This window comes from Haliotis rubra, unplaced genomic scaffold, assembly GCF_003918875.1.
Source record: "Haliotis rubra isolate DU_JTF1 unplaced genomic scaffold, ASM391887v1 Scf1096, whole genome shotgun sequence".
NCBI lineage: Eukaryota > Metazoa > Mollusca > Gastropoda > Lepetellida > Haliotidae > Haliotis > Haliotis rubra.
In genome coordinates this window covers 242,603-258,212 of record NW_025764999.1, presented here as the reverse complement: position 1 = coordinate 258,212, position 15,610 = coordinate 242,603, and the positions used below count along the sequence as shown (strand labels likewise).

Genomic DNA, 15,610 nt, shown 5'->3' with positions numbered 1-15,610 from the left:
TAGGTCATACATTGATGATAAGATCACACACAGACGCCACCTATGTGAAAGAGTAGGTCATACATTGATGATAAGATCACACACAGACGCCACCTATGTGAAAGAGTACGTCATACCTTGATGATAAGCACACATGACGCCACCTATGTGAAAGTAATACATTGATGATAAGATCATCACAGACGCCAGGTAGGTCATACCTTGATGATAATATCACACACAGACACCTATGTTCATACATTGATGATAAGATCATACACAGACGCCACCTATGATCATTGATGATCAAGATCACACACGGATTATCACAATCGTCGGGTCCAAATTGCCCTCCATGACGGGAGATGCTGAATGTAATCATTGTTTATCCAGGAGGTGGGGCATGTTCCGTGAAAATATAGAAGCTGATCATTGTATCAGCATTTCACAATACGGGTCCAAATTGCCCTCCATGACGTCATGTAATTTCCAGAATAAAACATACATTATTCCTATATGACGCTAGGTACGTATCAGCCAACGATCTCAATTGACTTACGATATTGTATGTCTGTATATCATGCGGGTGAATTGTGAATCAACAAGTGTTGAAACTTGAAAATTATTTTAAAAATCTGTTCATAATTTGAGGGCAACATATAATGCCGGACCCGTGTTTGATGGTGGATAAAATATACCAAACAATAAATGACGTGTAGGTTGAGATATATTTAATACAGGTGTCATGGCTGTACTTTAGGTTTGCAGTTTGCAGGCTACTGTCGTCAGTCAGGTAACGTGAGTCATTTCTGGTAATATTCGACATTCAAGTGCATAGTTCTGAAATTAGAAACATTCCTCCAAAATGTATATACATTGAATATCTGCCATGTTTCAGGTATTTTGTAGCATTCGCCCTGGACACAATTGCCGGAACAGCCTTCGGAATTCAGTTAGATTCTCAGAAAGATCTTTCCAATCCATTTGTTGTGAATTCCACGAAGTTGTTCTCTAATGGATTCGTCAACAATAAATGCTTGTTGTTTTCTGGTGAGCAAAGGGCTACCGTTTTTTAACCTGCTGTGTTATGAAACATCCCATTTTGAAGATGCTGGACACCCTTCACCACTTAAACATTAAACACCAGACAGCGACTAGCATCTCGAACACAAACTGGCGGTTTGAAACATAGTGCATTGTTTAAGTTGAGGATAGCAAAATGGCGTTATGTTATAAATCAATGAAAACTGATAGTCACTGAAAGGACTCAGCTAACACCCCACAGTGGATATATGTCGTAACGTGCGCACATGGAACTGTATACGGTGTAGCAAAATGACGGACAGTGACGTCATATAATTAATGGACGTTGACGTGCTGCTACAGTGTATGTGCTGTTGTCGTATATTGTCATGATTTTAGAAATACTCATGTTTTAATGCTCATCAGTACATATAAAGATGATCGTCAACCAGTTGATTATTAACATTAGAGAGTACAGTGGGATTGCAGTGAGACGGGTCGCCATGTTAAGGCCTACGAGAACTTGTAATGGACTCTGAAGAACGAGGTGTAGTTTATTAACAATGACGTCAAGTACATTGGCCGATGGTATTTCTGAGCGGGTAGTGAGTTGTTCCTATTAGAGAACCGGAAAACTGAAGTCGGCCAGATATCTCAATCTTTTATTAAGAAGTAAACGGCGAGTCTACGTTGTTTATCGTACAACCAAGCGAGGAGACTACACCCCGACGGGCACAGGACATGCGTTTACAGTGTATATAAAATGGTCCGACGTTGACGAGATCAGATTTATTCAGCGAGTCTCTATTTTAATGCGTAAATATTTTAAAACAGTCAAAATAGGTTTGGATGGCAACCTAAGCCACATGCCAATTCCACTTATTTGTATCATTCATCTTCCTCCAGCAATGTTCCCTTCGCTGAAGCCCCTGCTGAAGCTGTGTGGGGTCTACACATTCACCAGCAGCGTTGTCAACTTCTACCGAGAGACAGCTGAACGCATCGTTGAACAGCGTAGACGGCGACCTGATGAAGTAGGTCATGTCACTTACTGTTAAAGGCTTGTTTGATCTTTTAACTTCCATAAGGTACAACACGAGACTAAAGCAGACATTCCTGTTACAGAAGAAGATGGATTTTCTGCAACTTCTGATTGACGCTGAGGACAGCACCGCGGAGAAAGGAGGTATATGTACAGATGCTTGGTATAGTGTGATGCTTAGTGGAAGTTTGTTCATTACGTCATATAGGCTACAAACTTGGTTCATATTACTTAGCCACCATCGTAAGTGTAGAAACAAAACAAAAAATAATGCCTTAAAAACTCTGGTTAATACAAGTAGAGTAATAGTTGCTTCATTCTGGTTTCAGCTTTACTTGACATACGCATAAATGATTACACGAGAATATACTAATATTACCGTCAGCTATATTTATTCCAAGTTATTCAAAACTCTATATTCTTCTTAGCACGTATCACATGCTCTTAAAACATGCCAAACGTTCCTCAAGTACATTCTGCACACTAAATGACATTTACCTAAAGATCTATCACAGAACCTTGTATTCATCCACTTCATTTCTATCCACAGACAAGTATAATGCCAGATCTATATTGAAGGTTTGTCGCCGGATGAAGCTTATGCTCAGTGTGTGTTCTTCTTCGGTGCCGGCTTCGAGACCATCTCCACATCCCTCCAGTTTATGGCCTACGTTCTGGCGACTCATCCTAGTGTGCAGAAGAAACTTGTGGAGGCCATCGACTCCGAGATTGGTGATGTATGATGTTAACCTTAAGCTGAATTCTTCATGGTACAAAGCGGCAATAAACGACTGAAGTCGAGTGATTAAGTTCCGACACCTTGTCCCCAGTTTGCATCTCAGAATTATCAATGAGTGAACAGTGACTGGCTTGTTGTCTTTGAAATGGATATTAGGTCTATCAAAAGCGACGATTAAGAGGTCCGGTTATGATGATTCCCAACGCAAACTATTTTGCTGAGGCGCTTAGCTATTTTAAGAAGAGGCGAGGCATTTGTTCTACATCGTCATCCACAACACCCAGCAATGCACAAGAAGCCCGGTCTACGATTCGAACATAGATGGACACGCGTCTACTAAGTCTGAAAATTCAACAGTGGCAGACGTTGCTGGTTTACCCATTAGTAGTGGGTAGAATACACCCTCTAGTTCCACTGTTACATACGCTGTACATATCATTTGTTCAAACCCACAATCTCAAGATTTATTCATATCAACATGCTGGTACTTGTACCTGTGTTACAGGAACAGCCGACCTATGACAACATACAGAAGATAGAGTACCTGGAACACTTCATCCGGGAGACGCTCCGCCTCTACCCTTCAATACCAATGTAACTTCTACCCTTCAATACCAATGTAACTTCTGACCTTCAATACCAATGTAACTTCTGACCCTTCAATACCAATGTAACTTCTGACCCTTCAATACCAATGTAACTCCTGACCTTCAATACAAATGTAACTTCTGACCCTTCAATACCAATGTAACTTCTGACCTTCAATACCAATGTAACTTCTGACCCTTCAATCCAATGTAATACCAGTCTGATACCAATGTAACTTCTGACCTTCAATACCAATGTAACTTCTGACCTTCAATACCAATGTAACTTCTGACCTTCAATACCAATGTAACTTCTGACCCTTCAATACCAATGTAACTTCTGACCTTCAATACCAATGTAACTTCTGACCCTTCAATACCAATGTAACTTCTGCCTCTTCAATACCAATGTAACTTCTGACCCTTCAATACCAATGTAACTTCTGACCCTTGAATACCAATGTAACTTCTGACCTTCAATACCAATGTAACTTCTGACCCTTCAATACCAATGTAACTTCTGACCCTTCAATACCAATGTAACTTCTGACCTTCAATACCAATGTAACTTCTGACCTTCAATACCAATGTTACTTCTGACCTTCAATACCAATGTAACTTCTGACCTTCAACACCAATGTAACTTCTGACCTTCAACACCAGTGTAACTTCTGACCTTCAATACCAATGTAACTTCTGACCTCCAATATCAATGTAACTTCTGACCTTTCAATACCAATGTAACTTCTTACCTTCAATACAAATGTAACTTCTGACTTACAATACCATTGTAACTTGTGACCTTCAATACCAATGTAACTTCTCTCCCTTCAATACCAATGTAACTTCTGACCTTCAATACCAATGTAACTTCTCTCCCTTCAATACCAATGTAACTTCTTCTGACCTTCAATACCAATGTAACTTCTGACCCTTCAATACCAATGTAACTTCTGACCTTTCAATACCAATGTAATGTTCTGACCTTCAATACCAATGTAACTTCTGACCCTTCAATACCAATGTAACTTCTGACCCTTCAATACCAATGTAACTTCTGACCTTCAATACCAATGTAACTTCTGACCTTCAATACCAATGTAACTTCTGACCTTCAATACCAATGTAACTTCTGACCCTTCAATACCAATGTAACTTCTGACCTTCAATACCAATGTAACTTCTGACCTTCAATACCAATGTAACTTCTGACCCTTCAATACCAATGTAACTTCTGACCTTCAATACCAGTGTAACTTCTGACCTTCAATACCAATGTAACTTCTGACCTCCAATACCAATGTAACTTCTGACCCTTCAATACCAATGTAACTTCTGACCTTCAATACCAATGTAACTTCTGACTTTCAATACCATTGTAACTTCTGACCTTCAATACCAATGTAACTTCTCTCCCTTCAATACCAATGTAACTTCTGACCTTCAATACCAATGTAACTTCTGACCTTCAATACCAATGTAACTTCTGACCTTCAATACCAATGTAACTTCTGGACCTTCAATACCAATGTAACTTCTGACCCTTCAATACCAATGTAACTTGTGACCCTTCAATACCAATGTAACTTCTGACCTTCAATACCAATGTAACTTCTGACCCTTCAATACCAATGTAACTTCTGACCTTCATTACCAATGTAACTTCTATGGCTGTGGTGACCCGTGAAGGTCCAGGTTAGAATGTGCCTTCAGTAACCGATGCTTGTCGTAAGAGGCGACTAACGGGATCGGGTGGTCAGGCTCGCTCACTTGGTTAACACATATCATCGGTTCCAAATTGTGCAGATCGATGCTCATGCTGTTGATCACTGCATTGTCTGGTCCCGACTCGATTATTTACAGACCGCCGCCATATAGCTGGAATATTGCTGAGTGCAACGTAAAACTAAACTCACTCACTCACTCACTCTATTGCTGTGGTTGCGAATACGTTACACACCTTCTGGCTTCTATGTACTATATACGTATACAAAAATAATACCCAAATAGTACAAGTGGCAGTTCTAAGATGTCGGTACCCGGGTATGCCATTTATTTTTAAGAATGAATCAGAGACTGTTTTTACTGTTGTTTGTCTATTGTTGTGTAAGGCTGCACTCCTCAATAACCCAGCTGCGTGGCGGGGATGATGACACACTGAGACTGGACTGGACGTCTCCAGTCATCAATATTGGGAGAATATATCCTCACTGACAATCAACAGAATCAGTGAACCTGAACCCGACTTAATGGTATCTGACGTCCGACATACGTTGTATGCAAACAAAGATGATCCACAACCGCGTCCTTCAACCCTTCCAAAATCAGCTGCAATTATGTTTCATGCTTCTCCACACCTTCCCTAGAGGCTCAGTGCCGGTTGTATATCTGCATTCTATTGTCTCAGGGTAGCCAGGGAAACTGTGAGCACGGTGGAAATCAAGGGCCACACCTTCCCTAGAGGCTCAGTGGCGGTTGTATATCTGCATTCTATTGTCTCAGGGTAGCCAGGGAAACTGTGAGCACGGTGGACATCAAGGGCCACACCTTCCCTAGAGGCTCAGTGGTGGTTGCCCCGACGCTGGAGATTCACAGAGACCCGGAATATTTTGATGACCCTGATTCGTTTGTTCCTGATCGGTGGGTATATCATAAGTTGTTGTCTGGAGATAGGGTATATCATAAGTTGTTGTCTGGAAATGGGGTATATCATAAGTTGTTGTCTGGAGATAGGGTATATCATAAGTTGTTGTCTGGAAATGGGGTATATCATAAGTTGTTGTCTGGAGATAGGGTATATCATAAGTTGTTGTCTGGAGATAGGGTATATCATAAGTTGTTGTCTGGAATAGGGTATATCATAAGTTGTTGTCTGGAAATGGGGTATATCATGTTGTTGTCTGGAGATAGGGTAAATCATAATGTTGTTGTCTGGAGATAGGGTATATCATAAGTTGTTGTCTGGAGATAGGGTATATCATAAGTTGTTGTCTGGAAATGGGGTATATCATAAGTTGTTGTCTGGAGATAGGGTATATCATAAGTTGTTGTCTGGAAATGGGGTATATCATAAGTTGTTGTCTGGAGATAGGGTATATCATAAGTTGTTGTCTGGAGATAGGGTATATCATAAGTTGTTGTCTGGAGATAGGGTAAATCATAAGTTGTTGTCTGGAGATAGGGTAATTATACATATGTCATCATAAGCTAAACACATCGGCTGTAGCGAAATTCTAATCTGTTTAAAACGTCCAGAAGAAGTGAGCGTGGTAGCAATGGAGGTGGTAGTATTGGCGCCAGGGTCAGGAATGGGCGCGGTAGTGGTCGCTGTGAAGACGCTGCAGTAGTAATCATCCTAAGGTGTTTGAGTTCGTGGGGGAATTGAATGTGTCGATACCAAGCGAACAATACCTTCAATGATTGCATATCTGCATTTGTAATTACTTCAGATGGAGAGAGACAATTAATCCCGTTTCCTGGCTTCCATTTGGCTACGGTCCTCGCCAGTGTATCGCGATGAGACTGGCCATGATTGAGATGAAGATTGGGCTGATCCATGTCCTCAGAAGGGTGGAGTTTGTCAGACTACCTGACACACCTGTAAGTAGTTGGCCGATCCGACCGAGTTTATAACAGATGTTGACTTCCCTTTGTTGCATCGTACTGTTCTGGAAATGGTAACGGTTAATGAGTGGAACACTAGATTATCTCCAGACTTTCACAAAACCCTTTGAGCAAGAAGTTGTTGGTGCAGCCAATTCACAGCACACAAAAGAAAACACGAACACACACACACACGCACATACACATATGGTATGAACCTTAATTCTGAAAAGTTAATATAAAGAGTTATCCTCTAGACATGCTGAAACCGCTTTTCACAAAAAAAACATCGATAACCTGCAGTTTGAGCGAAAAGAGGCTGTCGATCATATCTTATCATTATCTCTAATAGATCCTGACTGAAGTAACCATAACATGTTTGGTGATGGGATGACAATATTCCACGAAGGTATATCTTCTACATACAGACGCTAACGTACATAGCGCTTTCACAGACATGTTCTGTAATTTCCTCATTGGAGAACAAACGATATTGACAGTAAAATGAAGCATTAAGCCAATGATAAGATTTGACAGGAAGGGATTTGCAAGTCCATCAGAAATCTGCCTCCTTCTAAAATCTCAATGCGTGACTGGTACTTGGCCACAACAACCTATTTTAGAAATCAAACAGCACACAATTGAGCAAAACCTACACGAACCACTGTATCACGGCCACAAGTGCCCCTTTCTTTCATCCATAGCTCATTTTTACACTTGAAACCTTTCGTGTAAGGGCTCAGTCGTAAAATATAACGAGAAAATCAGCATGTTTATGCCCAACTCTTGTACCTACGATGGCCGTATGGTCACTCCCGCTGATGAGGTGTCATCAGAAGTAGGGGAACACGAATCAAGGAGACTTAACTATCTCTGTATCTATTGTTACAGGAAGTGTTAGAATTCGACCCAAAGGCTTATGGTCGGCTGGTTCCAGAAGAAGCCATCAAACTCAAGTTGGAACTAAGGAGAAATCGCAGAAACAACACTACAGCCTGAAGTAACGCAGTGTATATGTCCCGGATGTGCGTGCTTGTGAAGCAGCTGCATATCATTCAACCAGACGAGAAAATTCTTACGACAGTGACATGAAAGTGAATCATGAAAAAGAAGACTTTAAATAAAAGAACACATACACAAATGTCCTTACTCAGACGTTTTTGATAATTTAGGCTCCATAACTAGACAGAATATTATGCATGGGTGTATCTGTCAATACATTATCATTGATAAACACTGGGTGTATCTGTCAATACATTATCAGCTCCGATAAACACTGGGTGTATCTGTCAATACAGCCCCGCCAGCCCTGTCAATCGATAAACACTGGGTTATATCTGTCAAACACTGGGTGCATTATCAGCATTATCCCGTCGATAAACACTGGGTGTATCTGTCAATACATTATCAGCCCCGTCGATAAACACTGGGTGTATCTGTCAATACATTATCAGCCCCGTCGATAAACACTGGGTGTATCTGTCAATACATTATCAGCCCCGTCGATAAACACTGGGTGTATCTGTCAATACATTATCAGCCCCGTCGATAAACACTGGGTGTATCTGTCAATACATTATCAGCCCCGTCGATAAACACTGGGTGTATGTATCTGTCAACATAGACATTAAGGCTTAAACACTGGGTGTATCTGTCAATACTGAATATATTATAATAAACACTTGCGTATCTTTGATAGTAACAATACATTATCAGCCCATAAACACTGGGTCTATTGTATTGAAATACATTATAAGCCCCTAAGGAGACCAGAGATTCTGAACCTGTATCTGTCAGGAAATCTAGACTTGCTTTATTTAGGGCTTTAGCACTCCGCAGAGAGGGCTTGGCAGTAGGGGAAATTCTGTGGTTCAGGGACTGTGAGACAGACTACTGTCAACACAACAATAGTTACGTTGATAGACAATGTACGCTTGTGTCCTGTTCCGGACGCATGTGTCCTGTGGAAGCTTGTGTCCTGTTGTGTCCTGTTGGAACGCTTGTTGTTCCCGTGGAACGCTTGTGTCCCACTGTATGCTGTGTCAGCTTATGTGTTTTGGAATAATGTACCACTGTATTGTGTCAGCTTATGGTTTGGAATAATGTGAATGTTCTTGTAACATGGTCTAACATGGTCATAAACATTTTCTTCGTCTTGTCTTGTATAAATTAGCTTTACGTACCCACCACACTGACGTTTTTCTTGTGGCAATGTTTTTATGACCTAGTTCTGTTGTTCTTCTAGGTACAGCAGGTTTATGGTCTACGATGGCGAGGGGCAGCCAGTATGAGGCGCTCGTAAAATCTGCTTACGGTATCGACGTTTCTGATATTTAGGCCATGTCAGTCGACGTGAACAGGCCTCTCATCCCCCATTAAATCCAAACCACCAGTTTTCTCCCTGTATGTCGGCCTTGTTGAACCATCTGACCAGTGCTACCAACGACGTCACTGATATTACCTGCTGTAACATTTCGCCATTGCTGTCCTTGTAATTGTACTTTAAGTAAATATTAAAAATCCACATTTGGTATTTTCATTGAAATTTTACATATATTAATGTTATTATGTAATTGTTAGTTGTATAACATTTCTTCCCGTCACAGCCAACGAACTTGTTTCTGAGGGTTGTCTAGACTGGGTATTCCTTTGCACTGAGGTTCCCTATAAAAAACCCACTCTGAAAGAATTTCATATGTGTCATTACGACTATATCGCCAAGGTTCAACCCACCAGTGATCCGTAGGGTTCGTATTATCGGAACACATCCTCTGTTATATCATCTTGAAATTAAAATGGTATATCCCACCACATGCAGTCTTAGAAGAAATAACATCCTTTGAGAACACAGCAATCAGTAGGTGATAACTATCTCAAACATTTGATCATATTGTAATCGTGTACATGTGAGTGGGTATCCACCACGTTTACAGTATATCATAGTCCTAGACACAAGTCTCATACACCAAGCATATCAAGATGATCCTCGTGCGGTGCGTAGTGAACTAGTTCCAATATCCGTGCCAAATAAGGATAGCTTTGTATTTGTTTCTGTTGGGTGTGTCATCTGGGTCATTGTGTCATCTGCATGGTCATTGAGTGTGTGCAAGGTCATGTGTGTCATGGTCATTGAGTGTGTGTGTCATGTGCAAGGTCATTGAGTGTGTCATCTGCATGGTGATCGATGGTCATTGTGTGTCATGTGCATGGTCATTGAGTGTGTGTCATGGTCACTGAGTGTGTCCATGGTCATTGAGTGTGTGTCATCTGCATGGTCATTGAGTGTAGCATGTCATTGAGTGCATGGTCATTGAGTGTGTCATCATGGTGCATTGAGTGTGTCATCTGCATGGTCATTGAGTCATTGAGTGCATGGTCATTGAGTGTCATCTCGGCTTGAGTGTGTCATGTGGTGCATGGTCATGGTCATGTGCATGGTCATTGAGTGTGTCATCTCGGCTGGTGGTATGGTATGTCTGTGTTATTGAAGTTTTTGGTTTGGTTTCGTGTTGACATGATTTTCGTAGCGTCATATATCGGGTGACCAGCTATAGTACGCTGTGCAGCTCTTCAAACATGTGCGTCTACGTTTGGGTTTCATAACCATTCATTATTTGGTTCTGGACACCAATTCGGTTTGGTCAGTGAGTGGCTCCTGAGAACTTAGATGACTCAACTCACTGCAAAATGAATTGCCTTACTACATTCAGTCACATAAGCCCCGCTTTGGAGTAAAGCATGTTTCCCAGCGTACATTTGTGATCAAACAGCTCCTGTTTTCCGCTGCAACAAGTCAGAACAGTGGAACCAATAAACAATCCCAGAAACTCACAGCATTTATATGTTTATTCGATGTGAAGTCGTCGGGAACTGTGAAGTATGACCACAGTTCTAAAACCGTTACTGACTTCTACAGACGCTTGGAAAGATGACGTCAGTGTTTGAGGTACTATGATCTATAGAGTCCAGATCTAACTCTCGCGGAGTCTCGTCAACGCTGCATGATTTGGCCAGACCCGGTATCAGAACGTCGCCAATGACATAGTCATGGAGGAAAACCCTGGATACGCTGACGCCTGGAAATGGCAACATATGTATTATACGCTTAAGGTATCTTGTAGTGATTAGGTATCCTATTTGATAGTTCTTTAGCTAGTCGTTGATGTGATAACAAAGACGAAGTAGCTATGTCCCTTTGATCTGGATGTAAGAAATAAGGTGGCAGTTGTCAAACATAATCCTGAACACTTTATGGGACTGAAACTGAATATGATACATAAGCTATGTCAACACACACTATCCCTATCACTATTCTCTACCCTGGTAGCCCTGAACGATAGTGGCGGATCACCTGCTGTATCGGCCGCAATATGGAGCCGGGAGTTCTGTGGAATGGACACCATGGATGTCGTCACAGTTAGGACTTCGTGGCCGTTGATGTAGGCGCGTGCGGTGGCTCCGGTAGACGCCGTAATGACGCAATGATTCCACGTTGGTCGGAGCGTGATCCCCGTCTTGCTGTAGACGTTGCTGTGCATCAAAATGTAGCGTCAGTCAGACAGAAAACCGGTTCTGGTATTATACTGGCGGAATATTGTTGTAGGCTCGTCTGATAGTTTTACCTTATCGTTTTCTACGGTTTAAAAATTATTGGATGGATTGGCGTCATACTAATAGGTCAAAGAAATGTCAGCCACAGATTCTTGAAGCTGCAGTGTAACGGTGGTGGCTGTAGGTGTGTGAATTAACACAATGGATCAGTATCATCAGTCATGAGTGAAGGTCAAGGTCAACCATACTAGATAACTGCACGTCTAAATTATACCTTTATAGATCAGGACAAGTAGCCGTTACAAAGAATATATCTTTATGCAAGTGTCAGGTAGTTATGTTCGTCCAACATCTGAAACCTATCAAAGATCTCCTTGTGCCATAGTCGTGTATGTATGGCGATAGTGGAGTCAGTGATTGGTGTACCTCTGGGTTGCCGGAGACACGACACGACACGACACCCATATATGTTGGACGATTAGGATGCATAACAATCTTTGTAAGTCAATGTTTTTAGAATGCACTGAAAACATGTACTGAATGAAAGTGTAGCTTTGATGCGTTTAACTTACCCATTAGAATAGAAATTGATTGTGCTGTTTGTTATTGATAAGGCCACCACCTGTTGAACAGCATCTGTTGACCATTGTCCGAGCATGACATCCCCGTGGACTGAACCATGCAGTCTGAACCATAGGGAGTACGTCCACTGATTCAGATCCCGAGCTTGTTGTCTGAACAATGCCTTCCCATGGCTGGCAATTGTCACGTCATATGCTGGGAAATATAAAAATATATAATATATATAATGTGTCTGTGCGTGTGTGTGCGCGCGCGTGTGTGTAATGTCACCGTATGTCGCTGTACTGTCACAGCTGCCTGTATTACCAGTCCCCTGTATCGAGTCCTGACCTTGACATTCCTGTATGGTCACAGCGCCATCGTGTGGGGTGATAGTACCGGGCGGGCACCTGCGACAGGACGTGGAACTGTGGTCAGGTTGGAAGGTGCCGAACGAGCACTGGAGGCAGGGTGACAGGCCGTTGTCCGAGTACTGTCCCGGGAGACAGCGACCTGCAAGAAGTACGGCGTTATTAGTACTGCACACACACAGAGAACCATACTCGTTAAACAATCAGTTGATGTAACAGCACCTGCTTGTCACGAGGCCTTGCTACCATCCTGACAGTCACACAACAGACCTGTTGACTGCACTCAAATATTTCCAGTCTAATACAATGACACAGACACAACCTAGATTTGACTTGCAGTGTAAGAGAAAAGCTATGTGCAGAGGTTCATTCTTTTTATGGATAGACAACTTCTTTGTTGCAGTTTTAGTTGAAACGTTTCGGTGTAGAACCTGAGTCTTACTATCATCATTAGCTTGAGGAGCTGTGTTAGGATCTACACCTAAACGTCGCAACTACTACTGCAACAGAGAAGTTGTCTATCCATAAAAAGTGTTCCGCTTCATCATACCAGCTTCTAAAGAGCTTCATTCGTTAGTCACGAGGTCACGTAGGCCCAATACATACTGGCGCACTCCGCGTACGATGTTGCTCCCCAGGTAGACGTGGTATGACGTAGAGGGCATGGCTGACACCAGAGGGCGCTGTCCTTGTCCTGGAAGTAACCCACGGGACATGGAACACAGGTCTCGCTCACCGGATTGACAACATACCCTGGTCCACAACCGGCTGAAACAGAACCCAATATGCAGGTCCAGAAAATGTAGAATAATAATACCATTGTCTTGCGTTGGTTACAGCTACCATTGTCTTGCGTTGGTTACAGCTACCATTGTCTTGCGTTGGTTACAGCTACCATTGTCTTGCGTTGGTTACAGCTACCATGACCTGATGCGGATTGTTGGACCATACTCATACTCAGTTCAGCATGTTTGTTCAGTTCAGGTCATGTTTGTTCAGTTCAGGTCATGTTTGTTCAGTTCAGGTCATGTTTGTTCAGTTCAGGTCATGTTTTAAAGAGTGAGGCTTCATGATATAGGGATGTGGAACAACAAGAAACAAGTCCACAGCATTGTAAACCACTGTCTGAGTTCTGTACTTACAGCAGGTTCCATTGAGTGCCTTCTGGCCACGGCGACATCTAGGTGAGGGGTTCCCGAATGAGGTCAGCTGACTGTTCAACATCAGATGATCAGTTCCAATAGTCTGCAACTTGGTTGACCCAACGAGTCCTTTCACAAACGTGTCCTTGAACCTCATTAGGCCTGTTGTATTGGTGCCATTACCCAAGAGCTCGTAGGGAAAGGTGAACTTGACCTTGACTCGAATCGCTTGGTCGATGTCTCTCTTAGTTAGCCGTGATCCGCATGTGACTTTGACATTATCAGCCTGACACGCCCGAACGTCTTTGCACATTTCCAACCCGAACATGGATGCTTTGAGCGCGAGTATGAAGTTGCGCCTCACTTGCAGGAGGTGTGCCTGGACGCACTGGCCACGGTAGTAGAAGCTGCTGGTCATGCTTATGGAGTAGAAGGTGTTGGTGGCTGCGGGGAAAACAGCAGGTTGAGAAATGTCAGCTGTACATTATGGTCACCATTAAAATAGTTCCACAAAAACATGTTTTGAGCAATAAAATCAAAATAGACGTAATTCTAATGCTTTTAAAATGTATCATATCCAAGTATGCATCCACGACGAGTATTTCAACTTTCCGGTCCTTGCAGGAGGAACTCAACAAATACTCTGTCCTCATCTAATGTACAGCCATCATAATTACCAGGCCTGCGTTTGATTTATGGTCATAGACTATTTACTTTCCAATGTCATAAAAAACTTAATATATATCTATACAGACCTGTAGCCGCCGAGAATATGTGTTAAAATCAAGTTAAATAGGACACTGACAACCTCTATGAACGTTTGTTTTTTTGTCAGGTTTGTTTCTTATTTTTAGAAAAGGGTGCATTCTTTACGTTCCGAACAAGGCATGGAGGATCCAGAAAACATCAAGGCTGGAAGTACACATGGTAGCTGCAATGTGGCCTCTTGGATGATTACATGCACACTGTTGTTCACTGCACGCCTTCCGCTGCCCGCACTACATATCATATTAATATTTCCATCTAAATTTGAAATTGTATCTACATGTATTTGTGTTTTATGTAACGTCACCAAACCAAGTTGATAAGAACATAAATCATGGCCTGTGATGGTATTTGTAAATGTACTCGCGAATACTTGCATTATCTTGTACTGAAAGCCAATGGCTGGAAACCTCAAGACAACAAGAACCCTTGTGTGTTGCCTACACAATCGCCTGTGACTGTGGTGAGGCCCATGTTGGCAAAACTTCCAATAAACATCAGAAAGAAGGAGCACTTCACATCTTCACTTCACTTCACAACTGCCCCTAACATAACATCAAAGTGGACTAAAGTTTCTACCGGAAACCAGCCTACAAGAATCATTACTTCACTTCACATCTAACTACCCCTTGCAAGCAAAGAGGAGTAATCGACACCCAACTTAGAAGAGCAAAGCACATCAGCTCCACAACCCAGGCCGAGTTAGAACACCCTCGTCATTGTCTTCATAAGCCTACCTAGTCAATACAACCACCAAGACCTCCCTCTATCCAAGACAAACCACCACCTCAGCGATCAGCATCACAAGCATACCAGACTGCTATGACGGTGTGTTTTTGTTGGTTGTAATGTCGCATTAATTAACTTTTGGTTGTTATGGGTCACAAAAGTTTAAAGCGCTGAGTATGGATTTGAACTCGCATCTTGAACTAAGGCTATGTACTTTCACCTGTTAAGAGTGGGCCGAGGAGTTGCTTCCCTTTTGTATTGCATCAGGCCTGATTCTGGAAAAGTGAGTGAGTGAGTTTAGTTTTACGCCGCACTCAGCAATATTCCAGCTATATGGCGGCGGTCTGTAAATAATCGAGCCTGGACCAGCCAATCCAGCGATCAACAGCATGAGCATCAATGTGCGCAACTGGGAACCGATGACATGTGTCAACCAAGTCAGCGAGCCTGACCACTCGATCCCGTTAGTCGCCTCTTACGACAAGCATGGGTTACTGAAGATCAATATTCTAACCCGG

General features: G+C 42.2%; 2 protein-coding genes across 3 annotated transcripts; one reads left to right on the top strand and one right to left on the bottom strand.

The window, feature by feature from the left end:
• The first annotated feature begins 714 nt into the window (after positions 1–714).
• Positions 715–8,231, top strand: LOC124283767 (cytochrome P450 3A12-like). 2 transcript variants are annotated; one of them, XM_046719799.1, is made up of 8 exons: positions 715–1,029; positions 1,909–2,036; positions 2,128–2,188; positions 2,624–2,781; positions 3,289–3,377; positions 5,873–6,010; positions 6,820–6,970; positions 7,865–8,231. In XM_046719799.1, the coding sequence occupies exons 2-8, from the start codon at positions 1,911–1,913 to the stop codon at positions 7,970–7,972; spliced, it is 831 nt and encodes a 276-aa protein (XP_046575755.1). In that variant the 5' UTR covers positions 715–1,029; positions 1,909–1,910; the 3' UTR covers positions 7,973–8,231. The 2 variants fall into 2 exon arrangements, with proteins under 2 accessions (XP_046575755.1, XP_046575748.1); XM_046719792.1 differs by lacking the exon at positions 715–1,029 and having other exon boundaries at positions 1,367–2,036.
• A 2,642-nt stretch (positions 8,232–10,873) lies between these two features.
• Positions 10,874–14,016, bottom strand: LOC124283812. Its single transcript, XM_046719840.1, has 6 exons — positions 13,599–14,016; positions 13,063–13,224; positions 12,437–12,598; positions 12,097–12,301; positions 11,325–11,503; positions 10,874–11,049 (listed from the first exon to the last, which is right to left on the bottom strand). The coding sequence occupies exons 1-6, from the start codon at positions 14,014–14,016 to the stop codon at positions 10,874–10,876; spliced, it is 1,302 nt and encodes a 433-aa protein (XP_046575796.1).
• Positions 14,017–15,610: the final 1,594 nt, after the last annotated feature.

Coding starts and splice junctions, on each gene's coding strand:
- LOC124283812 (XM_046719840.1), bottom strand. CDS start 14,016: ATGACCAGCAGCTTCTACTACCGTGGCCAGTGCGTCCAGGCACACCTC. Junction 13,225..13,598: donor GGCACTCAATGGAACCTGCT/GTAAGTACAGAA, acceptor GTTCTGTTTCAG/CCGGTTGTGGACCAGGGTAT. Junction 12,599..13,062: donor ATCGTACGCGGAGTGCGCCA/GTATGTATTGGG, acceptor TACTTCTTGCAG/GTCGCTGTCTCCCGGGACAG.
- LOC124283767 (XM_046719792.1), top strand. CDS start 1,815: ATGCGTAAATATTTTAAAACAGTCAAAATAGGTTTGGATGGCAACCTA. Junction 2,782..3,288: donor TCGACTCCGAGATTGGTGAT/GTATGATGTTAA, acceptor CCTGTGTTACAG/GAACAGCCGACCTATGACAA. Junction 6,011..6,819: donor GATTCGTTTGTTCCTGATCG/GTGGGTATATCA, acceptor TAATTACTTCAG/ATGGAGAGAGACAATTAATC.